Source organism: Gorilla gorilla, chromosome 15 (genome assembly GCF_029281585.2).
Source record: "Gorilla gorilla gorilla isolate KB3781 chromosome 15, NHGRI_mGorGor1-v2.1_pri, whole genome shotgun sequence".
Classification (NCBI taxonomy): domain Eukaryota; kingdom Metazoa; phylum Chordata; class Mammalia; order Primates; family Hominidae; genus Gorilla; species Gorilla gorilla.
In genome coordinates, this window is record NC_073239.2 from 70,076,221 (window position 1) to 70,103,152 (window position 26,932).

The 26,932-nt window shown below is 43.5% G+C and overlaps 1 protein-coding gene across 8 annotated transcripts in view; it reads right to left on the reverse strand.

The window, feature by feature from the left end:
• The window catches only part of DDHD1 (DDHD domain containing 1), a 106,480-nt gene extending 81,797 nt beyond the window's left edge, over positions 1-24,683 (reverse strand). For 2 of the 8 annotated variants that reach the window (XM_055361401.2, XM_031001905.3), the window contains exon 1: positions 23,570-24,629. In XM_055361401.2, coding sequence (XP_055217376.2) covers positions 23,570-24,416 — 847 coding nt within the window. In that variant the 5' untranslated portion in view covers positions 24,417-24,629. Of the gene's footprint in view, positions 1-23,569 lie in introns of all 8 variants that reach the window. The other 6 variants (XM_019010178.4, XM_055361400.2, XM_031001908.3 and 3 more) reach the window with 6 other exon arrangements.
• Between the last annotated feature and the right edge of the window lie 2,249 nt (positions 24,684-26,932).

The following is a 26,932-nucleotide window of genomic DNA, read 5'->3' on the forward strand; positions in this document are numbered from 1 at the left end:
TATCCCCTGTGACCTGCAGGTATACATCCAGATGGCTTGAAGCAACTGAAGAACCACAAAAGATAACATTCCACCATTGTGATATGTTCCTGCCCCACCCTAACTGATCAACTGACCTTATGACAATACACCCTCCCTGCCCTTGTGATAATGCACTTTGTGATATTCCCCTGCTCTTAACAAGGTACTTTATAATATTCTCCCTGCCCTTGAGAATGTACTTTGTGAGATCCACCCCCGGCCCACCTATCCCAAACCTATAAGAACTAATGATAATCCCACCACGATTTGCTGACTCCTTTTTCGGACTCAGCCAACCTGCACCCAGGTGAAATAAACAGCCTTGTTGCTCACACAAAGCCTGTTGGTGGACTCTCTTCAAATGGACGTGCATGACATTTGGTGCCGAAGACCCGGGACAGGGGGACTCCTTTAGGAGACCAGCCCCCTGTCCTTGCCCTCACTCCGTGAGGAGATCCACCTACGACCTCAGGTCCTCAGACCAACCAGCCCAAGGAACATCTCACCAATTTTAAATCGGGTAAGCAGTCTTTTCACTCTCTTCTCCAACCTCTCTTGCTATCCCTCCACCCTTCAATCTCTCCCTTCCTTAATTTTGGTTCCTTTCCCTTTCTGGTAGAGACAGAGGAGACGCGTTTTATCCGTGATCTCAAAACTCCGGTGCTGGTCACGGACTCAGGAAGACAGTCTTCCCTTGGTGTTTAATCACTGCGGGGATGCCTGCCTGATTATTCACCCACATTTCAGAGGTGTCTGATCACCGTGGGGATGCCTGCCTTGAACCTTCACGTTGGTGGCAAGTACCACCTTCCCTGGGAGGCAAGCACCACCTCTCCTGGGTGGCAAGTACCACCCTCCCACCCCCCATGTCTCTACCCTCTCTTTTCTCTGGGCTTGCCTCTTTCACTACGGGCAATCTTTCAACCTCTATTCCTCCTTCTTCTCCCTTAGCCTGTGCTCTCAAGAACTTAAAACCTCTTCAATTCTTGCCTGACCTAAAAACCTAAGCATCTTATTTTCTTCTGCAACACTGCTTGGCCCCAATACAAACTTGATAATGGCTCTAAATGGCCTGAAAACGGCACTTTTGATTTCTCCATCCTACAAGATCCAGATAATTATTGTCATAAAAATGGGCAAATGGTCTGAGGTGCCCAACGTCCAGGCATTCTTTTACACATTGGTCCCTCCCTAGTCTCTGCTCGCAATGCAACTCGTCGCAAATCTTTCTTCTTTCTCTCCTGTCTGTTCCTTCAGTTTCCACCCCAAGCTCTGAGTCCTTTGAATCCTCTTCTTCTACGGACCCATCTGACCTCTCCCCCTCCTCCCCAGGCTGCTCCTCACCAGGCTGAGCCAGGTCCCAATTCTTCCTTGGCCTCCGCTCCCCAACCCTATAATCTTTCTATCACCTCCCCTCCTCACACCCGGTCTGGATTACAGTTTTGTTCCACGACTAGCCCTCCCCTACCTGCCCAACGATTTCCTCTCAAAGAAGTGGCTGGTGCTAAAGGCATAATCAAGGTTAATATTCCTTTTTCTCTATCAGACCTTCAGACCTTCCCCAAATCAGTTAGCATTTAGACTCTTTTTCATCAAATATGAAAACCCAGCCCAGTTCATGGCCCATTTGGTAACAACCCTTAGACGTTTTACCACCCTAGACCCAGAGGGGCCAGAAGTCCGTCTTAGTCTCAACATACATTTTATTACCCAATCTGCTCCCAACACACATCAGGACTTAATTAACCTCGCCTTCAAGGTGTACAATAATAGAGAAGAGTTGCAATTACTTGCCTCCGCTGTGAGACAAACCCCAGCCACATCTCCAGCACACAAGAACTTCAAAACGCCTGAACTGCAGCAGCCAGGCATTCCTCCAGGACCTCCTCCCCCCAGGATCTTGCTTCGACTGCCGAAAATCTGGCCACTGGGCCAAGGAATGCCCGCAACCCGGGATTCCTCGTAAGCTGTTGTCCCATCTGTGTGGGGCCCCACTGGAAATCGGACTGTCCAACTTGCCCGGCAGCCACTCCCAGAGCCCTGGAACTCTGGCCCAAGGCTCTCTGACTGACTCCTTTCCAGATCTTCTTAGCTGAGTGGCTGAAAACTGACGCTGCCTGATCTCCTCAAAAGCCTCTTGGACCATCACAGACACTTTGGGTAACTCTTACAGTGGAGGGTAAGTTCATCCCCTTCTTAATCAATACAGAGGCTACCCACTCTATTACCTCCTTTTCAAGGGCCTGTTTCCCTTGTCTCCATAACTGTTGTGGGTATTGATGGCCAGGCTTCTAAACCTCTTAAAACTCCCCAACTCTGGTGCCAGCTTGGACAACATTCCTTTATGCACTCCTTTTTTAGTTACCCTCACCTGCCCAGTTCCCTTATTAGATCGAGGCATTTTAACTAAATTATCTGCTTCCCTGACTATTCCTGGGCTACAGCCACACCTCACTGCTGCCCTTTTCCCCAGTTCAAAGCCTCCTTTGCATCTTCCTATTGTATCCCCCGACCTTAACCCACAAGTGATAGGACACCTTTACTCCCTCCATGGCAACCGATCACATGCCCATTACTATCCCATTAAAATCTAATCAGCCTTACCTGGCTCAATGCCAGTATGCCATCCCACAACAGGCTTTGAAGGGAATAAAGCCTGTCCAGGATCTTCGTCTTATTAATCAAATCATCCTTCCCATCCATCCTATGGTGCCAAACCCATATACTTTCCTACCCTCAGTACCTTCCTCCACAACCCATTATTCTGTTCTGGATCTCAAACATGCTTTCTTTATTATTCCTTTACACCATTCATCCCAGCCTTTTTTTGCTTTCACTTGGACTGACCCAGACACCCATCAGTCTCAGCAACTTACCTGAGCTGTACTGCCGGAAGGCTTCAGGGACAGTCCCCATTATTTTAGTCAAGCCCTTTTTCATGATTTACTTTCTTTCCATCCATCTGCTTCTCAACTTATTAAGCATTTTGATAACCTTCTACTTGATAGCCCCTCCTACAAATCTTCCCAACAGGACACCCTCCTGCTCCTCCAACATCTGTTCTCAAAAGGACATCGCACATCCCCTCCAAAGCTCAAATTTCTTCCCCAACCGTTACCTACCTCGGCATAATTCTTCATGAAAACATGTGTGCTCTCCCTGCTGATCATGTCCAGCTAATCTCCCAAACCTCAACCCCTTCTACAAAGCAAGAACTCCTTTCCTTCCTAGGCATGGTTAGGTACTTTCGCCTTTAGATACCTAGTTTTGCCATCCTGACAAAACCATTATATAAATTCACAAAGGAAACCTAGCTGACCCCATAAATCCTCAATCCTTTCCCCACTCCCCTTTCCATTCTTTAAAAAACAGCCCTAAAAGCTGCTCCCCACTAGCTCTCCCTAACTCATCCCAACCCTTTTTCATTACACACAGCCAAAGTGCAGGGCTGTGTGGTCAGGATTCTTACACAAGAGCCGGGACCGTGCCCTGTGGCCTTTCTGTCCAAACAACTTGACCTTACTGTTTCAGGCTGGCCCCCCCATTATTCCTGATACCACACATGACCCCCATGACTGCATCTCTCTGATCTACCCAGCATTCACTTCATTTCCCCATATTTCCTTCTTTCCTGTTCCTCACCCTGATCACACTTGGTTTATTGATGGTAGTTCTTCCAAGCCCAATCGCCAATCACTGGCAAAGGCAGGCTATGCTATAGTGTCTTCCACATCTATCATTGAGTCTACCGCTCTGCCCCCCTCCACTACCTCTCAGCAAGCCGAACTCACTGTCTTAACTCAGGCCCTCACTCTTGCAAAAGAACTGTGCGTCAATATTTATGTTGACTCTAAATATGCCTTCCATATCCTGCACCACCATGCTGTTACATGGGCAGAAAGAGGTTTCCTCACTACACAAGGATCCTCCATTATTAATGCCTCTTTAATAAAAACTCTTCTCAAGGCCGCTTTAATTCCAAAGGCCACTTTACTTCAAAAGGAAGCTGGAATCATTCACTGCAAGGGCCATCAAAAGGCATCAGATCTCAGCGCTCAGGACAACGCTTCTGCTGATAAGGTAGCTAAAGAAGCAGCTAGCGTTCCAACTTCTGTCCCTCATGGCCAGTTTTTCTCCTTCTCACTGGTCACTCCCACCTACTCTCCCACTGAAACTTCCACCTATCAATCTTTTCCCACATAAGGCAAATGGTTCTTGGACCAAGGAAAATATCTCCTTCCAGACTCACAGGCCCATTCTATTCTGTCATCATTTCATAACCTCGTCTATGAAGGTTACAGGCTGCTAGCCCATCTCTTAGAATCTCTCATTTCCTTTCCATCATGGAAATCTATTCTCAAGGAAATCACTTCTCAGGGTTCCATCCACTATTCTACTACTCCTCAGGGATTGTTCAGGCCCCCTCCCTTCCCTATACATCAAGCTCGGGGATTTGCCCCTGCCCAGGACTGGCAAATTGACTTTACTCACATGCCTCTAGTCAGGAAACTAAAATACCTCTTGGTCTGGGTAAACACTTTCACTGGATGGGTAGAGGCCTTTCCCACACGGTCTGAGAAGGCCACCACAGTTATTTCTTCCATTCTCTCAGACATACTTCCTCGGTTTGGCCTTTCCACCTCTATACAATCTGATAACAGACCGGCCTTTATTAATCAAGTCACTCAGGCAGTCTCCCAGTCCCTGGGCATTCAATGGAAACTTCATGCTCCTTATCGCCCTCAATCCTCAGGAAAGGTAGAAAGAACTAATGGTCTTTTAAAGACACACCTCATCAAACTCAGCCTCCAACTTAAAAAGGACTGGACAGTACTTTTACCACTTGCCCTTCTCAGAATTCGGGCCTGTCCTCGGGATGCTACAGGGTACAGCCCATTTGAGCTCCTGTATGGACGCTCTTTTTCATTAGGCCCCAGTCTCATTCCAGAAACCAGCCCTCTAGGTGATTATCTTCCAGTCCTCCAGCAAGCTACACAGGAAATTTGCCAAGCTGCTAATCTTCTCTTGCCTACTCCAGATTCCCAGTCATATGAAGACACCCTAGCTGGATGATCAGTTCTTGTTAAGAATCTGACCCCTCAAATTCTACAGCCTCGATGGACTAGACCCTACTTAGTCATCTATAGTACCCCAACTGCCGTCCACCTACAAGACCCTCCCCATTGGGTTCACCATTCCAGAATAAAGCTGTGTCCGTCGGACAGCCAGCCTGAAGTCGCAAGTACTCTCCCCTACTTCCCTTAAACTCACTTGCATTTCTGAATAACAGTAATAAACCTTATGAGCCTAATACATCCCTTCATTCTATTAGGTCTATTTGTCCTTACCCTACTTTTTGCAACAGGGCTTTACGCAGTCACTCCCACTACTTGGACTGCGCCCCAAAAACTTGTCATCCCTCCTATCTTCTGTCTAGCCATACCCCTATTCACCATTCTCAACTACTCGTAAATACCCTGCCCTTGTTTACACTGCTGGTTTACACTTTTCCTCCAAACCATCATAGTGGATATCTCCTGGTACTATCCCCAATCAGCCACTCTTGACTCCCTCTTGGAGTGAACAGATGATCTTTGCTGACAGGGCACACTCCAATACTTTCACCCTGATGAAGTCCTATTCTTTACTTTTACACTCACTCTTATTTTCATTCCCGTCTTATGCCACCCTCTACCTCTCCCCGGCTATCTCCACCACACTATCAATCTCACTCACTCTCTCCTAGCCATTTCTAATCCTTCCTTAACAAACAATTACTGGCTTTGCATTTCTCTTTCCTCCAGAACCACCGAGACCTCGACCTTACTCACTGCTAAAAAAAAAAAAAAGAGCAGACTCTATATTTTTAAATGAAGAGTGTTGTTTTTACCTAAATCAATCTGGCCTGGTATATGACAACATAAAGAACTCAAGGATAGAGCCCCAAAACTCCCCAACCAAACAAATAATTACGCTGAACCCCCTTGGGTAATCTCTAATTGGATGTCCTGGGTACTCCCAATTCTTAGTCCTTTAATACCTGTTTTCCTCTTCCTTTTATTCAGACCTTGTATCTTCCATTTAGTTTCTCAATTCATACAAAACTGCATCCAGGCCATCACCAATCATTCTATATAACAAATGCTCCTTCTAATAACCCCACAATATCACCCCTTACCCCAAAATCTTTCTTCAGTTTAATCTCTCCCACTATAGGTTCCCACGCTGCCCCTAATTCCGCTCGAAGCAGCCCTGAGAAACATTGCCCATGATCTCTCCATACCACCCCCAAAAATTTTCGCCACCCCAACACTTCATCACCATTTTGTTTTGTTTTTCTTATTAATATAAAAAGACAGGAATGTCAGGCCTCTGAGCCCAAGCTAAGCCATCATATCCCCTGTGACCTGCAGGTATACATCCAGATGGCCTGAAGCAACTGAAGAACCACAAAAGATGACATTCCACCATTGTGATCTTTTCCTGCCCCACCCTAACTGATCAATTGACCTTATGACAATACACCCTCCCCACCCTTGTGATAATGCACTTTGTGATATTCCCCTTCCCTTAAGAAGGTACTTTGTAATATTCTCTCTGCCCTTGAGAATGCACTTGGTGAGATCCACCCCCGGCCCGCCTATCCCAAACCTGTAAGAACTAATGATAATCCCACCACCCTTTGCTGACTCCTTTTTCAGACTCAGCCCAACTGCACCCAGGTGAAATAAACAGCCTTGTTGCTCACACAAAGCCTGCTGGCAGCCTCTCTTCACATGGACGCGTGTGACACACAACACATCTCAATTCTACTCTGTGTGGCAGCCGCATGATCTGTATTAGCTCACTAAAGAGTTGTCCATTTTAACACTCCTGAACAGGAAGGCACATAGGATATGTAAGCACTGGGTTGTGCCTAATAGAGAAATAAAGATGGTCAAGAATGAAGAGAGTAAATCAGTTAAACTGGAAGAACAGACTTCTACTTCCAGCAATGACAGAATAACACATAATGGATTTAATATCTCGATGTTATGCCCAGACCGTTAGTTCCCCAAAGAAGACCACCAGAGTCCAGAGTCAAAGCCAAGCGGCAAGGATCTTTACTACAAGTTCGAACCTGGTCCCTCCATTCCACAGCATACAAGAGGGCCCTGAACAATGCGAGTGTTTGCTTTTTATAGCATGAGAGTTACAGGGGAACAAAGGAATTCTTTTGGTTCCCGCTTTTTCAGTAAAACTTTGAACGGCTGTCCCCTTATCGGAGACTTTCCTGGTGGTGTTTGTACTGGGCTCAGGAAGTTTGAGAGATATATGGCGATATGTGGTGAGATGGGAGGATGGGATGTGTTTGTACTGGGCTTGTTTGTTTTAAGCCCGGGGCTGAGGAATGTGCCCGGCTCCTTTCATCACCTTAAATAACTAGAAAATCAGACAAAATATATGTAACAATGATTTTCAGATATTGTACAAAAGACAGAAGAGGACAGTGATCACTGAAAGAATTCCTACCACTGTAATGTCAGGCCTCTGAGCCCAAGCTAAGCCATCATATCTCCTGTGACCTGCACGTATACATCCAGATCACCTGAAGCAACTCAAGCTCCACAAAAGTGAAAATAGCCTTAACTGATGACATTCCACCATTGTAATTTGTTTCTGCCCCACCCTAACTGATCAATGTGCTTTGTAATTTCCCCCACCCTTAATTAAGAAGGTTCTTTGTAATTCTCCCCACCCTTGAGAATGTACTTTATGAGATCCACCCCCTGCCCGCAAAACATTGCTCCGACCTCCACCACCTATCCCAAAACCTGTAAGAACTAATGATAATCCACCACCCTTTGCTGACTCTCTTTTCCGACTCAGCCCGCCTGCACCCAGGTGAAACAAACAGCCTTGTTGCTCATACCCTGTTTTGGTGGTCTCTTCACACGGGCGCGTGAGACAGTACAAGCTTAGTGCCAGAGTTTCCAGGCAATAGCACAGGGAAAGTTAATCCAAACAAAGCCTAGCACTCTAATTGAATTTTGAAACAGCTAAGAGTTCAGGAACACCAAGACCTAGAATTTGTGAGGCAAAATGTAGTACATGGCATTTTGGCACTGTAGAAAGACAGTGCCAAAGATCTCTAGAAGAGTTCCCTTTATTCTTTAGCTGAGTACTGGCTTATGCACATAAAGGAGAAAACTACCTGAAGCCAGGGAAAAGAACCACTGGAAAGGAGCAGGTGGAACAATCTCCAGAGCTCATATAAGGCAATAAATAGTTCATGTTCCAATCAGCAGTCAGAATATAAAGACCTAATCCAAGAGGCAGTGAGCAATGTCCTCAGAAAGGTAGTGCCTCAGTAGTGGAGATAAATTATCCCATTAAATGCTGCTGTGACTACCCTAACAAAGCTCAAAAGAAAGCCTTGGTAGAACAAATTAATTTGAAGTATCTTAACTGTCCATTAGAATAAAACCCAAAAGTACTAAAGGAATCCTACATAATCCAAAAACATCTAAAGCATATGCCTAACAGGTATCCAAAGCAGCATGAAAATTCAACACATACCCAGGAGAAAAGTCAGTCAATAAAAACATCCAGAAACAACATGGATGGGAAAACTGGCAGAAAAAGATGTTAAAACAACCATTCCTCACCCCCTAGATTCAAGAAGGTGGAGGAAAATACAAACATGATGAGGAAGAAAACAGAAGATACAAAAAAATACCTAAAATGAACTTCTAGAGATGAAAAATACAATATCAAAAATAAAACATGTAACAAATGAGATCAATAGTAAATTAGAAATTACAGAAGAAAAGATCAGTGAAATTCTTCAAAGTCATAATATAGCAACAGGACATATTCATTCAAGAAAACAGCAATAGAAACATAATAGAAACTAAGGTGAAATACAAAGAAAAAAAGAAAATAACAGGGCAGGCCAGGGGCGGTGGCTCACGCCTGAAATCCCAACACTCTGGGAGGCTGAGGCAGGTGGATCACTTGAGGTCAGGAGTTTGAGACCAGCCTGGCCAACATGGCGAAACCCTGTCTCTACTAAAAATACAAAAATTAGCTGGGCTTGGTGGCACATGCCTGTAATTCCAACTATTTGAGAGGCTGAGGCAGGAGAATCGCTTGAACTTGGGAGGCAGAGGTTGCAGTGAGCTGAGATTGCACCACTGCACTCCAGCCTGGGTGACACAGTGAGACTCTTTCTCAAAAAATAAAAATAAAAATAAAAGAAAATCACAGGGCTACAGGGCAATATCAAAATGTACAGAGTTGTGAAGCAATATCAAAGCATACTGACTTACATGTAGTAGGAATCCAAGATAAGGGGTAGGATGAACAGAAAAATAAATTTGGAGAATAGCCAAATTTGATGAAAGTGATAAACCCACAGTTCCCAGAATCTCAACAAATCCCATGCAGATGAATTATGAAGAAAATCACAGGAAGACACATCATAATCAAATTGCTGCAAGTCATCAATAAAGTCAGGGGGTTGGGGGGAGGAAGCTGTCAGGGAAAAAAAAGCTGAAAGTTAGAAGAACAAAGATAAAAACGATAGCAAACTTCTCATCAGAAACTATAGAAGTGAAAGACAATGAAGTGATAATTAAGTTGTGAAGGAAACAAAAATGTCCACCTAGGATTCTATATCCAGCAAAATTATCTTTCAAAACTCAGAGAAACAGTTTAAAGAAATTGTTTTTTTAAAAATTGACTACTTAAAGGCTGGGTGCGGTGGCCCATGCCTGTACTCCCAGGACTTTCAGAGGCCGAGGTGGGCAGATCACTTGAGGTCAGGAGTTCAAGATCAGCTTGGCCAACACGGTGAAACCTTATCTCTACTAAAAATACAAAAATTAGCCAGGTGTGGTGGTGCACATCTATAATCCCAGCTACTTGGGAGGCTGAGGCAGGAGAACTGCTTGAGCCCTGGAGATGGAGGCTGCAGTGAGCCAAAATTGTGCCACTGCACTCCAAGCACTTGCTTACTTAGGGGGAAGACATCAGATGCCATACAAGCCAGTAAAAAGATTTCAGCAAAAATGTTTCAGCAATTTGCTAAAGGTCCAGTGTGGGCTATAGTAAGAGTATAAAACTGCTGGGGCTTCAGACACGAGAGGAAATTACACCTTGTTGCAGGTTCTTCTCCACAGATATTACCAGGAACTCATAAAAAAGACTGAGGGAAGGGCAAGAAACGTGAAAAAGTATCCCCTTTATAGTGCAGGGTTGGGAGAGGGGAACAGTGGCAGCTATGGAAAGGTCTGCCTGGATCCTTACAAGGTCTTGTCTAGATCCTTACTCCCTATCTCACCTAAGGAATGAAAGCCTTAAGCTGCTGCTAGAAAAGCAACAACTAAAGAACCATAGCAGCTGGGAAAAGGTAATAGGAGAGAGAAAAAAAAAAACCACACCCACACCCACAACCACACAGGCAAACTATCAGAGGCAGGAAATTGTCCTGGGCCTAGAACATGAGGTCATTCATGGCTGGGGTCCGGCAGAATTGCTGAGAAGGCTCCACTCTTGAGACCCAGAGACACTGTGCTTAAGAATAAGGCAGAACCAGAACAACAGAGAATGTCCCTTCTCCACTCTCGCCCACACCATCATCACCAAGTTCGGGAGTAAGTTTCATCTATTTCTGGGGGAGAGTAAAAGCATGAAGAACCTTCTTGAGATAAAGGTGGAAAGGGAAAACCTGAAGCTAAGAATAAAGCAGACCTGAAGAAAAATCCTTGGCGAACAAGCCCTCTACTCGAAATGCAAGGCAATGCTATGGGAATTTGAAGCCTGTGGTGCACTGATAGTAAGTACAGCAATAATGAAACCCAAACACAGATCAACTCCCAACTAGGTTGCTCAATCCCCCACACTAAATGTCTAGCGAAATACAACATGTGCCTTGAGAATTACTTGAACCCGGGAGGCAGAAGTTGCAGTGAGCTGAGATCGCGCCACTGCACTCCAGCCTGGGCAACAGAGTGAGACCCTGTCTCAAAACAAAAACAAAAACAAAAACAAAAAAAAACAAAAAACAAGCCATGCCTATTTCTAGGCATAAATACTCTACTGCCCACCACAAGATGTCCAACTTTAAATTAAATTATAAGACATACAAAGAAGATGGGAAAAACCAACACACTGTCAAGAGACCACGAAAAAAAAAAAATCAACAGACCCAAACCAGAAATGCCCACAGATGCTGGAACTATTAGAAAACTTAAAATAATTATGATTAATATACTAAAGGCTCTAGTGGAAAAGGTAAGCAACATGTATAATTAGATGAGAAATTTCAGCATGGAAATAGAAACTAAAAGAGTCAAATAGAAATGCCAGAAACTAGAAAAATGGTAAGATAGATAAAGAATACCTTTGATCAACACAGCTGAGGAAAGAATCAGTAAACTCGAAAATAAGTTAATAAAAATTATGCAAATAGAAATACAAAGAAAAAAAAGAGTGGGGGAAAAATTAAACAGAATAGAGCATCCATGAGCTGGGGAACTATATCAAATGATCTAACATATATATGTAATTGAAATTCAAAAAGCTTAGAAAGGCCTGGTGCAGCGGCTCATGCCTATAATCCCAGCACTTTGGGAGGTCGAGGTGGGTAGAGCACCTGAGGTCAGGAGTTTAAGATCAGCCTGACCAACATGGTGAAACCCCGTCTCTACTAAAAATACAAAAATTAGCCAAGTGTGGTGTACGCCTGTAATCCCAGCTACTTGGGAGGCTTAGGCAGGAGAATTGCTTGAACCTGGGAGGTGGAGGTTGCAGTGAGCTGAGATTGTGCCACTGCACTCCAGCCTGGGCAACAGAGCAAGACTCTGTCTCAAAAAATAAACAACTAACCAAAAAAACTCAGAGAACACAAACCTAGACAAATACAAAAAAGTATCCCTAAAAATTAATATTAAAGATAGAAGAGAATCATTAAACAAAATCCAATCCCAAAGAAGGCAGGAAAAGAGAAGAAAGGGAATGAAGAACAAAGGGGACAAATAGAAAATTAGTAGCAGGATGTTCATTTTAAAATCAAACTTAGCATTAATCACACTAAATGTAAATGGTCTAAAATGCCAATTAAAAGGCAGAGGTTGTCAGAATGAATTTTAAAAAGCAAGACCCAACAGATAGGTAAAGACACATACAGGTTTAAAAGCAAAAGGACAGGAAAAGATACAAATTGCAAATACTAATCAAAAGGAATCTAGAGTGGCTATATTAGTATCAAATAAAGTAGACTTCAACAAAAGAAACATTACCAGAGATAAAGGGGGATATTTCAAAGTGATAAAGGCAGTATTTCATCAAAGGATGTAATAATCCTAAATGTATACACATCTATAAACAGAGCTTCAAAATACATGAAGCAAAAACCAATATAACTTTATCCAGGCTAACTATACCCACAATTATAGTTGGAGACTTTATCCTTCTCCTCACTGACAAAATAATACAGATCAATAAGATACAGAAGTTTTAAATTAGAAGGACACAGTGGCAATACATAGGTAGAAAGAACAAAAGAGATTAAATAAAACTACTAACTTGCCAGAAGAAGGTTAACTCCCCTAGAATCTCTTGAAATGCAACCTTGGATTGACTGAACTGGTAATTCTCAGAGTGTAAGTGAAAACAAGTGAAGATGATGCAGCTTCTGGCCATTTAGACTAGGGGGTTTATGAACTAACAGAATTACCAAAGTAAGGTCTTCGAACCCCTTGTAAACAGAATTTCTTCTACTAAAGAGGAAGATTGTCTGGACCTAGCTCAGATCTCTTGTACCAAATCTCCAGGGATAAGATCTGAGAATCTGTATTTTAACAATCTTCCCAGTAACTGTTACACTCAATTAAATCTGCAAACTACTGGTCACACAAAAGTGTTAGAAATTAACAACACAGGTTGCCATTCTGCAGACTAGAGAATCCAACAGAGGCAATCAGAAGCTGAAGAGTATTCCGTTGTCTTCATCTTAGCTAGAAAGTTCTACATTTTCTTCAAATTCAGAGTTCAAAGGAGGAATTAAGGTGAAGTGTGAAACTTCACTGTGACTCCCAGAACTCTTGGAGTGATTAAGTAGTTTTAAGATGAGTACATGAAAATATATATAGTACATGTGTGTATGTACGTGTATATATGGTTATCAAGTATAGGCTGAAGTAATTTTGATAGAGTCATAGCTTTCCATCCTTCCCCTCAACCCCAAATAGAACAGGTTTACCACGTATTTTTTTTTAATTCCCAGAAGATAGGCTTCTATTTAAAGAGCAAATATACCAGCCTGGCTTAGCTAACGCTTATTGACCTAGGTACTGTGCTAAGCATTCTGCATATATGTACTTCAATTAAATCTAAATAATAATAATCACCTGATGATAACTCTTGGAAGCAGGAATGATCCCCATTTACAAAGGAGAAATAAATTAGGCCACAGAGATTATAACTTGGCCAAAGGCATATAACTATGGTAAATCAAGCATTCAAACTAAGGGAATTTGACAACAAAGATCTGTGTATCTGTTCCCACATGGTTTTTATTGCCAATGCTGGATAAGGAATGGCTGTCATGTCCATTGACTAAGGAGAGATTCAAGATTATTTTATACTGTTAGATTTTACACTAAGTGCCAGAACCTAGCTGCCATCCCCACTACTGCTGGTTTAACTGCAGATCAATTAAGAGGATTCTCTCATAGTTTTCATGCTAAGGTCTCCATCATAAGAAGAATTGTGGGCCATTTTTTTCTTGCCGGCATGGCAAAAACAAACAAACAAACAAACAAAAAAAACAGGAACATTACTGGCTTTGCCTTAACTGAAAACTGAGCAGTCTTTTAGAAAACTGTAAAGTTCTCTATTTTATCAAAAATCCTGGTAGCTGGGAGAGTCGTCTAAATGAGCTCTGGGGATAAAGTTGGTATCTCTCACATTTGGTGACAGGATCTGCATACCAACAAAAGCAGATGCTCAAGAATTTAGAATGCTTTTACGGGAAAAAATTCCTCCTCTCCCATAGGCAATAGATTTGTAAGAGAATGACTGGTGAACTTCTCCCAGGTCCAAGCCAGGAGAACTCAAGACAGCACCGATCTTTCTGGGGCCTGAGAGACCAGACAAAAATCACAGCTTCTCATAAAGGCAGGCAACAGTTACAGAGGATCTAGGGCTGTGCCCATTTGAGAGTTGATTATCAAGATGGCAGGCCAAGAATATGCCAAGTGAGGAAACAGACTACAAATTGAAACAGGAGAGCCAAGAATGTCAAGCAGGTTGGAAATTTGGAAGAATAGGCAGGAAGATGGAGAAACAATCATAGCTAACAGTTTTACAGAACTTACTATTCATCACGGGATATTTTTAAGTTCTTTAAATATTTTAACTATTAAAAACAATCACGAGGTAGATAGTATTATCCACATTTTCTAGAAGAAACTAAGACACAGGGAATTTCAGTTGCTCAAGGTCACAGTGTACAGCAGAGCTGGGATTTGAGCCAAGTCTGGATCCAGTGGTCCTTAACATTCTTGAAACACTAAACAATGTTGCCTCCCTAGAAAAACCAGTAAGAATTGAAATGGAGGTGGCAGAGATGAAACTGATGAGCTGTGGTAAGGTGAGTGGTGATTTGAAAACAAATGCTGTAAACCATGTTTGTTAGAAATGCTTGTTCCTCGGTGCAGTAAAGAAATAGCTCTTGAACATAAATTTAATTTCCTCAGCAAGGCCATTTTTACTTTCTGCAGAAAGGGTACACTTGCCAGCAGTTCTGCCATGAGAGTGCACCAAACAAAGGAGACAGGGTCATTTATAACCTGACACGTCCACCTTACTACTGTGTCTGGTTTCTACTGGCTGGAACGGGACCTCATATTCTGTATCTGCCCTGATTGGCTAACAACTTAGAACTTTTTAAAAGAAGCAAAGGCAGAGGACAACGAAGGAAGGAGGAAGTAACTTGTGGAATGCTGAGAAAAGTAAAAACACCTTCAAATAAGGAAGAGGAATAGGCTATGACTTAATGCTTGCTTGGACCAGTATAAGCATGCGAGGGCAAATATTTAGGCTAAATTGTAGGAGCTAAGAACATAAAGTACATTGATTTCTTTATTATGGCTAGCAGATATTTAAGAAAGTTACCACAGGTCTTTGAATAAATTTTGCTTCTAAGAGAAGTTACTCTTTATTCTTAATTAGGTGGGGAGGAAACTCTTTGAAGAGGAACTTCTACTTTACTTTTTACAAGGCTCAACCTTTGTATGTGGCCTATCATACTTCTTGATGGATTGCAGGTCTTTCCATAAAAGGCAGAATCCTGCCAGGCAATTAGAATTCCAAATGATTCAACCCAGTATTCCAAGATTAGGGGCATTCACTATACATGAGACATAGTTGCACCTTTCTCCCCTACCAAAACAAATAGATAATGTAGTTTACACAAAATAGCATAACAAGCAAAACAGTAAATAGGTGAAAGAATAAACTGCAACTATATCCAACCAGATATTCTAAAATATAAAGTCCTAATGTTTTCCAGTGAAAGGCAAAAAGCGGAATCATGGGTAACTTGTGCTAATCTTAAATAAGAAGCATAATAGTGATTGGCTATACAATGAGAATGTTAAGCAAAGGCAAGTATCTTTTCCTAAACCTTACAGACAGGTACACTTGTCTCATATGGTGTTAGCCATATAAGAAAGGTTCATTTCAGCAGTAGATAGCCACACTGGAAGAATATGAGTCACTGAAAGTGCTTCAGCAACCACACTGTGCTTTCTTTCCTCAGTTTGGATGCTCAACAACATCTTTGGTTTGAAGAAGATTCTCTTTCCTACAACTGTCTTTTGATTTATAGCAAAGACTTTGTTTAAAAAATAAACAAACTTGGGTGCACTTAATGTTGAAACATGTACCAGATGTTAAAATGCAAGTTTTACTGAAGGTCTAAGTAGGTGTGTCAGGTACACATGAGATACCCTGGGCCTAGTTAGAAGCAGTTCTACAGAATGAGAATAACAGACTCAGCCAATAAAATATGAACTAAAAGTTGCTATTAAGTAGTTGTAGTAAGTTGCAAAATGTAAGAGTGGGATTGCATTTAACTAAATGTCTACACTAAGGCTTAGAAGTAATTCTGACTCTGCTCCCTGTGCATCATCCAAAATTACTGAGCAGAGGCTGGGAGCGGTGGCTCACATTTGTAATCCCAGCACTTTGGGAGGCTGAGGCAGGTAAATCACCCGACGTCAGGAGTTCAAGACCAGGCTTACCAACATGGTGAAACCCTGTCTCCACTAAAAATACAAAACTTAGCCAGGTGTGATGGCGCTGGCCTGTGATCCCAGCTACTTGGGAGGCTGAGGAATGAGAATTTTTTGAACCTGGGAGGTGGAGGTTGCAGTGAGCCGAGATGGCTCAAAAATAATAATAAAAAAAAAGCAGAGCATTCCATGGCACGTGCTTTAAAATCTTCAGTTTTAATAAGGCTGGGTGTGATGGATCATCCCTGCAGTCCCAGCGCTGTGGGAGGCTGAGGCAGGAGGGCTTCTTGAGCCCAGGAGTTTGAGACCACCCTGGGCAACATAGGAAGACCATGTCTCTACAAGTAATAATTTTAAAAATTAGCTGGGCATGGTGACGTGCACCTATGGACCTAGCTTCTTTGAAGGCTGAGGTGGGAGGATTGCCTGAGCCTGGGAGGTCAAGGCTGCAGTGAGCTATGATCACTCCACTTTACTCCGGCCTAAGCGACAGAACAAAACCTTGTCTCAAAAAAAAAAAAAAAAAAAAAAAGTTTTAACATAGTACAACTAGTTATTTGTCCCATATCATGTTTCTCAAAGGATATCCTGCATCAATGTTCAGAAAGATAGTCCACTGAGAAGCAGCCAGAGACAATTAGTAATATCAGAGAGATTTCCATTCATATAGTTAATATTACATTCTAGCACATAAAAGCTTAACTCTCCATTATTTGGAAAAGCCATCCATTCAGATGGAATTTGTATTTCTCAAGGATTTTCCAGTATCTGAGGTCTTGGAATACAGAAGTACCAATAACAATGTCATTTCCAAAGGGTGGCCTGACCCCCAGCAGTCATTCAATAGAGTTTATTTAAACATACAGAGCAATGATTATAAATATTATCTAGAGATAGCTTAATGTAGTAAGACATTAAAATAAACATTAATGGGCAGGGTATGGTGGCTCATGCCTGTAATCCCAGCACTTTGGGAGGCCGAGGCAGGCGGATCACTTCAGGTCAGGAGTTCAAGACCAGCCTGACCAACATAGTGAAACCCTGTCTCTACTGAAAATACACAATTAGCCAGGCATTGTGGCACATGCCTGTAATCTCAGCTACTTGGGAGGCTGAGGCAGGAGAATCACTTGAACCTGGGAGGCAGAGGTTGCAGTGAGCTGAGATCGCGCCATTGCACTCCAGCCTGGGCAAATAAGAGTGAAACTCCATCTCAAAACAAACAAAAAGGTCAGGCGCGGTGGCTTACACCTGTAATCCCAGCACTTTGGGAGGCCAAGGTGGGTGGATTACTTGAGGTCAGGAGTTCAAGATCAGCCTGGCCAAAATGGTGAAACTCCGTATCTACTAAGAATATAAAAATTAGCCGGGCATGGTGGCACATGCCTGTACTCCCAGCTACTAGGGAGGCTGAGGCAGGAGAATCGCTTGAACCTGGGAGGCAGAGGTTGCAGTGAGCTGAGATCACACCACTGTACTTCATCCAGGGCAACAGAGCATCCCAAAAAAAAAAAAAAAAAGAATGAATGTATAATTCAATCTTGTTCACATTCTGTTGATGCTAAAAAGCAGTACATAAAATATAATTACTCTTACACAATCGTATCAATTTTGCTACTGTTTTTCTTCAGTTCTCTGGTACAGGCAAGTTCCAATTTTTTACCACCTTGAATTTCACTTGTCTCCTAATCTAGGAGTATCAGAAAGTATCTGCATTGTGGTTTTCTTCCTATTAATCTACTCAATTGTCAGTGATTCAACACTTGTTATGGGTACGATTTTTCTTTACCAATGTAGACACAAAAGAGTAGAACTGTACATTATATACAGTAACTACAAAAAATTTTTTCCTTGTTCTACTTTTTAACTGAACTTTTAGAGTGTACTGTGGAAAAACAGAAGGGACTCTGTATCTGTACCCTTCATCAATGCTGACAGTTTTTTTTTTTTCGTATAACATGCACAGTTTAAATTCCACTACACTCATGAAAAAACAAAGGTCTTAGGTCAGATTCCCTAGTTATTAGGAATTCCATAACTACCTATTTCCCAATCTCTTTTGCCAATATTTTTCATCTTAGGCTTCCTGTGAATAATACATTCTCCTTCTAGTTCTCCTCCCTGACATCCACTTTCCTCCCCCAGTGTCCATAATTCTCAGAGGATTCCTTGACCAGCACATCCAGATTTTTCTTGCTCTCCACAAAAAAGGATCAACTGTAGGTTCCAGACATCAAAGTTCTCAGCAAAATACAAACTATAAAGAGTTATATGGAGATAAAAGGCCCAAAATACAATTCGGAAGAGAGAAACATACTCAAGGTCTCTTTTATAAGAAAACGGTAAAAGAGGAAAGAAAAGCAGAGGTGGTTGACGGGGTAAGAAAACCACACTGATTGCTCTAAGCATTTGCATAAAGCACTTGCAAAACATGCATTATAACATTTTGGCCACACGTAAGGTGAATCAATAACTGATATTAGATCTGTTTTTAAAGTAATGGTGCATTTCAAAGGGAAAGAGAAGCCCCAAATGCCATGGTCAGGTGCCAAGTCCTGCCCTCCATACATGTCACTATCCATTCACATCCTTTTTCTGTTTTAGCAGGTCACTGTGCATTCTAAAATGCACTCTAAAGCAGACTTGATCTAGGATGAGGTGGGTTCTCAGAAAACTGGGGCCTTGGTAATGTAAACCGAGCAGTCAGGGTTCCAATGCAGTCCAAGGCTGCTTTCCAGTCCAGGCTAGTGGGAAATAACACAGTTATAAAGAGTAAAAGATAAAAGTCTCCAACACTTTTTCAGGGTCAGGCACGATCCCTATAGTCCTGCTTTATTGGAGACAGAAACTGGTCAATAAAGAGTGCCTTCTACCCCCTGGGACTCCATTATTTTCCCATGATGCCCTGTGCCACACAAAGGATTGTTATTATGAATAACATGGTCACATCTACACCAAGTTTGTAAACATTATGTAATTAAGGGAAAAGCTCTAATTTTTTTATCTCATTTTATTGGTAATATAATCTTCCCGTTGTTGCAATATACCACAAAAACAACTGGTCTATTTCTAAAGCATTTGAAACTGAAAATGGTTTAAAATTTCAATAATGCAAGTAGGCTGTATAAGTATACCAGAAGGTGGGGGGTGACAGAGGGGAAAGAAGAAATCTGTGGTTTATAGTTAAGACTCCTGGAAACTACATATAAAAATTTGGTCAATTAAATAACTTTATTAGTTTAGTCAATGAATAGAAATCACACAACTCCCTAGTGCAAACTGCACACATCACTGCCATTGGAATTGAATTATTTCTTTTTTTTTTTTGAGAGGGAGTCTTGCTCTTGTCGCCCAGGCTGGAGTGCAGTGTCACAATTTCGCCTCACTGCAACCACTGCCTCCTGGGTTCAAGGGATTCTCCTGCCTCAGCCTCCTGAATAGCTGGGATTACAGACGCTCGCCACCACGCCTGGCTAATTTTTGTACTTTTAGGAGAGACAAGGTTTCACCGTGTTGGCCAGGCTGGTCTCGAACTCCTGACCTCAGGTGATCCACCCACCTCAGCCTCCCAAAGTGCTGGGATTACAGGCATGAGCCACCACGCCTGGCCTAGAATTGCTGAATTATTCTAAGCTCATGAAATATCTCTAGAATGTTCCATATGCCTTCCCATCTGCTATTACTTAATGCTTTGGCCACTTTCTTGCCAATGTTCCTTACAGACATTCTGTCACCTCTGATGAGGTACTGAGTAATAACAAGAAATTGTGGGCACTCAACAACTGTGCACTGGTTAACCTTACTAACCTGTATGTGAACTAAAAATAAGGTGTATAGTTTTTGTGAGATCCACATATAGTTAACACCTAGTACAACGTGCCAACCACTGTAATAAGGATGTTACATATAATAATCCTCAAAACAAGTCTATGAAGTGAGTACAAACAGGAAGAACACTGCAAACAAGAGAGTTCCCTTAACCATTACTCAGCAATGATTAGTTTTTATCTAAAATGTCCACATGCAGCCAGGAGAATATCTAAACATACAATAAAACAAAAATGTTTACTATGATATTTTTTCATATGTAATAATATTGCTCCTCATTAATAGAAGACAAATTCTGTTCTGCTTTCTGATTCATGTACCCCAAATTAGTTCAAATTTTATCTGCTAGTCAAGTTCAAAAGGAAGAATAAAATAAAATCTTTCTTTTAGAATAGGTACAGCTAACTTGTTGGCCTTGACACCCAGATGCAGTGGGCTAAATTAGGCCACAAAAATCTAAATGGCCAATGGCTTCATACCACCATTCTACATAGGAACTTACTGGACACTTTTTTTTTTAAACACTTTTATTACCACTAACCAGACAGTTTCCAAAACAGCTAAAAAGGAAAAGTAAAATGGGGGCAAGGTCAAAAGCTGCAACATATAGTATGAGTTTTTCTATTTGAAGAAAGGCTGAAGAACCCATACGGGGACTGGACCCTCCTAGAAAGTGTGAAAACTTACACACAGAGACTTAAGAAACCAATTAAAGTTATATGAGATTTTGTGAGAAATGGCAAATTACAGGATAGACAAAAAGCACTACTGTGTTTTTATTATAGCTTATACAAGGGCTTGGACATCCACAGGATTGTATCTTGTAGAAAACTATTTAGAAAATGCTAAAATATAGATAAAAATAGGTGTTGCTCTTATGCTAGTTATAAGCTATAATTGGCCTAATGGCTATTCGCTTTAGGAAAGAAGATTGGAGAAAGATAAGTCCACATTACCTTTAGGTTAACTTTTGTAGGCTCCCACCAGTTTTCACCTGATTTATGACACTAGCATTCTACTGATATTCTGCTTCCAACTCTCCAGCTCAACTTTTGCATTGTCATTAATCACATGTAAGTATAAAGAACCTTCTACTGTTTGGTTCCTCATTACTCGCAGGATAAAGGCCAAACTCCTTAGCACTGCATATCTACCCTGTCTCTTTTCCAGCTATTGTCCCAAATGCGCCATTCATGTGCAGGTGCTCCCTTCACAATTTCCATCCTGTCCCTGACCAAACACCATCCCTCACATACTTCGGTCTCTGTGGTTGGTCAAAGCCCAAACCCACCCCATGTGTCACAGTGCCTGCAGGTGTAGACCTCACTTCCTTAAAATGCCACGCAGTTTCAGACCTGTGTCCTTGTGTATGTGCCCCATCTAGCTGGAATGCCCTTCCCTCTATTTCTCTGCTTCATTAAATTCATCCTGTAAGACTCTGTCTTAAATCTTCTGGGACGCTTTCCTGATACCCTCACCCTTGGATGGGTCAGAAGCTATTTGCATACTGCACTGTATTCCCCCACTAGACTAATGAATGAACTGCTTCATCACTTTCTAGCTAAGTGACCTTGGACAAGTTCATTAATTTCGCTGAGCCCATTTCTTCATGTATATAATGTTGGTATTAACTTGCTATCACTGTAAAATAATGAATGTCAAAAATCACTTTGTAAACAGTGAAGTACCACGCAGGCATTAACAATTTTATCAAAAACCAAGAGAGCACACAGTATTCTTGGTGAATATACTTCAGTTTAATCTAAGGGTAAGATTCATCTCTTGGTTTCCATCCCCTCTCCAAGGATACCCTGTATTTTCATCCAACTTTCTGACTCCACTAAGTCTTGGTACTTCTATCTTCAGGAAAAAAAAATCTATGATTATGTTTAAGTTATTTGAAGGAAACACCGAGTGGGAAGCTCTGAAAGGGTAAGGATTTTCCTTTTCCCCATCTTTCTTAATGCCTTCACAAGAGTACCGTTATGCACATATAAATATTCTGAATATGAAAGCACTGAATGAATATAAACATACCCTGCCTTTAGTGAGTATATAATCTAAAAAAGTGAATGATGTAACAGATCTCACTAAATCTGACCTTATAAAAATGGTAATGAATGCCTTTAGTATCATCTTAATGTGCAGTAAGAAATTAAATTTCCTGCTATTATTTTATTTGGTGATTTGACACATGTTGGAATTGCTATCTTAGTAAGTCATGCTTAACATATGAATGTTTTAACATTATCAGAATCACTGATGCAATTCAATACCTGGTTATTGAATATGTATTGCACTAGGCCCTATCAGAGTACAAAGATAAAGGTGATGGGCTCTGCCGATGGTAAGGTCCTAACATACAGAAAGGAAGCTGTCATCAATCCATCTAATTAATAGAGGGCAGAGTGTTGTATGGAGGATCTAAAGGTTGTGACAATCAATGAAGACATCTGAGTTAGGGCATTGGGCCCATGAAAATTAAAAGTGTATATTACATATTATAATACTGGTGGTCAGTAACTTCTGTCACTATTGAATATCTCCTATATATTACATACGTAATATTTGCTGCATGCACTGGCAGATATTTATGGTCACCTTCCTCCTATTCTAACTACAAACCCATCTGTGTTGTTGTCTAATAAATACTGTTAACACTCATATCACACGTAAGTACCAACCACAGTTCCAAGCCCTTGAGGTATATTTTCTAATTTACTTTCACAACAATCCCGTGAGGTAGGTACAATTTCTCCCCTTTTACAAATGAGGAAGACGAGGCACAGAAATGGTAATTTTTCAAGGTTAAGATGCAAACACAAAAATATGTAAATGAGGACCTAAGAGACAGAATCCAGTATTCCACCGAGGGAGCGGAGCCACTTGCCAGAGCTGCTTCACGCAGTGCTTTCCACCTCTCCGAACACACCCAGTGGGAACAACCTATCTCCTTTCCCGCCAGGGATTCTTTTACTTTTCCTGAATCCATAACTAAGCTGTTGATTCTCGAGCAGATCCTCTCAAACCTTCCTACTCCAGAAGACGTGCCGCTATTTAAATCATAGGCTGTTTAGGGTAAATGAGACAGAACCAGATCCCCAGGTGGACAAAGCTGGTAAGATCACGAAATTAAACCTCGGGCTGCGGATCCGGTCCTGGATCACTTCCAGGTGATGGCAGCAGCACCCGGCTCACCCAGGAGGCGCTACCCCCGAAGGTATCCAGTCCTCCTGACCCCAGGCAGCTTGGGTTTTGCCATCTGCTCGTTTACCCTTCAGCTGCCGACGCTCCCTGCTCAATCTCCATCCTGCCCCAGCCAAACGCCAGGCCTCATGCGCCTCCCTCTTCGCGGCGACCAGTCCCAAAGCCACACCGGTGCGCATCGGCCCATGCAGGGGCAGCCCGTCCTGCCCTAACCCCGGCCCGCTACTCACGGTTCCAGTACACCGGGTAGCACTCTCCTTGGGTCACATCCACCTCGTAGAGGCCGCCCCGCACGCACACAGGCTCGATGTTCACAAGCTCCACCATCTCCGGCTCGTGCCCCGTCGTACTCTGGCAGAAGCCGCAGGCGCGGTCCTCATCGTCATCTTCTCCGGAACTGGAGGCTGGGCCCGTGGGGGAGCACACATGGTCGCCGTCCCGGTCCCCGCCCTGGGGCCGGGCACCCGTGGTCTGCAGCAGGGTCCGGAAGGCGAGCTCGATGCGGAGCGAGTCGTAGCCGATGAAGGGCTTCCAGGTCTTCTTGTCCTCCTTGTAGAACCAGCGTACCTCCTCCGGGCCCAGCTCCGTCACTACCTCATAGCGGTGCCGGGCCGCCGGGCCGCCAAGCCGGGTACGTTTCCTTTCCCCGGGGGCCCCTCCTGTCGCGCCGCCGCCCCCCGAGTTCGTCGGGACCAGCGGAGGCTGCTGCGGCGGGTGCAGCGACAAGGAGCTGCCGCCGCCGCCACCGCCGCTCTCACCCTCGCTGTAGTAGCGCAGCGAGGAGCCCGACTCGGCGGAGCTGAAGTCATAGTTCTCGTCACTGAGGCAGGGGTCCAGCGCGAGGTGGTGGTTGTGGTCGTCGGTGCCCGGCGCCAAATGCAGCCCGGGTTCCCCGCGCAGCAGGGCCAGGGGCACGTCGCCGTCGTCCGGGTCCCCGCCGGGCAGGTGCTCGAAGCAGCAGACGCCGCCGCCGAACGCTGGCCCCGCGTCTGAGCCCAGCTCCCAGGCGCCGCCGCCGCCGCCGCCTCGGCCGTTATGCTCGGGGCTCCGTGGGGACCCGCGGCCCGGGTAATTCATGCTGTGGAGACGCCGCCGGCTGCCCGGCGGCGCGCGGAGCCGTGACCCCCAGCGCTTCCGCCACACATTCAACGCCGCCGCCCTCTCCACCCGGAGTTTCTAATCTTTCAAATCCCGACCCGAGCTGCGGCGGCAGCGGCGGCCGCTCCGCCCCCACGAGACCCGCAGCCGCCGCAGCTGCGTTCTGCGGCCGGCCCCATTGTCACGCAGCCCGACGTAGGCGGTGCTTCGGCCCCCGCCCCGCCCCCCGGCCGCGCGCGCCGCCCCGGAAGCCCGGGCTGCACCGGCGCCGCGCGCGGGGCTTCCCCCCTGCCCCTCTGGCTGGGAGGGCAGGGTGGCCTCAGGTCGCCCGCCGCTCTTGGGCCTCCTCGGCTCCCTTCCTCCTTCCCTGCGGTCTTCATGCACAGCTGCCTCGGTCCCCCGCTTCTGGAGTTCACAGCCCAGATGTGGATAGGCTTTACCCCACTCATCCTTACAATGTGGGTCATGAGCCCAGAGCCTTAAGCTACGTGTCAGGAGGGCCCCAGGATGTAGGATTCAGCATTGCTCTTTTTGACCTTAGGCCCTACTGCGGCCTCGCCTGGACGTTTTGTCACCTGGCCCTGGTGCCTCCAGACAGAACCAGGACGCATAGGTGGGTGGATACGAGGGCACTCCACACCCATCACTCACCTTGGTGTCACCACTCCCACTGGGAAACTGGAATCTAAACCTTGCTTCATATGCCATCTCATATTGTTACTTATCTTTTGATGCTTGGATTTCCTGTTTTCTCAACCTCATTGCTAGTCCCTTGATGGAAACCAAGTCCATGTCAGCCTCTCCCACACAGTGGGTGCGCAATCAGTCTTAGTTGATTATAATGATGTCAAGTCCAACCAGCTGTGGTAAAGAGTGTTCGACTGAGAGGCAGAAAACAACCAGGTTCTAGATTTAGCTTTGCTAACCAGCCACAGGCAAATCACATAATCTCCCTGATCTTTTTGGTTTCCTCATCTGTAAAATTAAGATTCTTGGACCAGATGATATCTAAAGTTCCTTCTAGCAATGGAATTCTATGAACTTTAAGGTTTCTTCCAGATTTTTATGCATCTCCGATTCTGTAACTCATATTCTGGGATCCAGTTGAATACAGAGGCTCCCTTATGTGGGTATTTTTTATTAAAAAAAAATTATTTTGTAAGCACATCACCCTATGTTGAGAATCCAGAGAAAAACCATCTCCAACCTCAGTGTTTTCATTTTAAGAATAGACAGTCTTCACTATTTCTTTTACTTTCTGGTGGAATCAAATTGGTAGGGCAATTTTTCTTGCTCCTGAGATGTAACCTGTCAGACATTATTACTGTCATTATTTAAATCAAGACTATCTGAAGTTTGTACAGGGCCTTTGTAGGAATTTGAAAAAAGGCATTGCTTCCTGTGGGCAGATACAGAGCAGTGTTGGAGTTCATAGCTTGTCAAGTAGCATACAGGCTGGATTTTCTGCCCCAATTAGTGCCCTTAGCTGGTTAACCTTGTGCAGTGAACAACCTATCCAATTGTATACTGCAGCTCTGACTGAAAGCATCTAAGATCAGGACCCTCTTTACCACTCAAAAAAAATTTCTGAGTGCCTGCTTCTCAGTTGCTCCTCCAGTATTTCTATTGACAATATGCAGAATATGATATTGGGTATGAGCTTTGGTCCGTTTACTAGCTGTAAAAGCATTCATTCTACGGGGTTTGAATAGGTGTCTGGCCACCTATATGCCAGGCACCTCTATGCTAACTTCTGCTATAAGAGAGAATGGGAGAGAGTGAGTTCTTTCTTCAAGGAACTTACAGCCTAGAGGGGGATACAGACAAGTAAACAGATACATTGTATTATAGTACAGTATGAAAAGTACTATGAAGGGGATTATAAATAAGGAATATCACAACATTTAAAATATCTCTATTCCTTTATGTTTCTTGATAGAATGTAGCCTAACTATATAACTATCTGGTCAGATTATTTTGGCCAGATTTTAACTCTTGACTACACAATTTCCGTTAACATTATCCTCTATTAAAAAAAAAAAAAGTACTAAGGCCGGGTGCGGTGGCTCACGCCTGTAATCCCCGCATTTTGGGAGGCCAAGGCGGGCGGATCACGAGGTCAGGAGATCGAGACCATCCTGGCTAACATGGTGAAACCCTGTCTCTACTAAAAAAAATACAAAAAATTAGCCGGATGTGGTGGCGGGCACCTGTAGTCCCAGCCACACGGGAGGCTGAGGCAGAAGAATGGCGTGAACCCGGGAGGCGGAGCTTGTAGTGAGCCGAGATCGCGCCGCTGCACTCCAGCCTGGGCGACAGAGCGAGACTCCATCTTGGAAAAAAAAAAAAAGTACTTTCTGCTTTGCATTGAATGAATGTTTCTATTATTTTTAAGTGTGCTTATTTGGTTATTTTGAGAAGATTATCCTCTTGTGGTTCACTGGGGAAATGCCACACTCCTTTTAGGTAGAGTGATCATTTTTGAAGGAAATGTT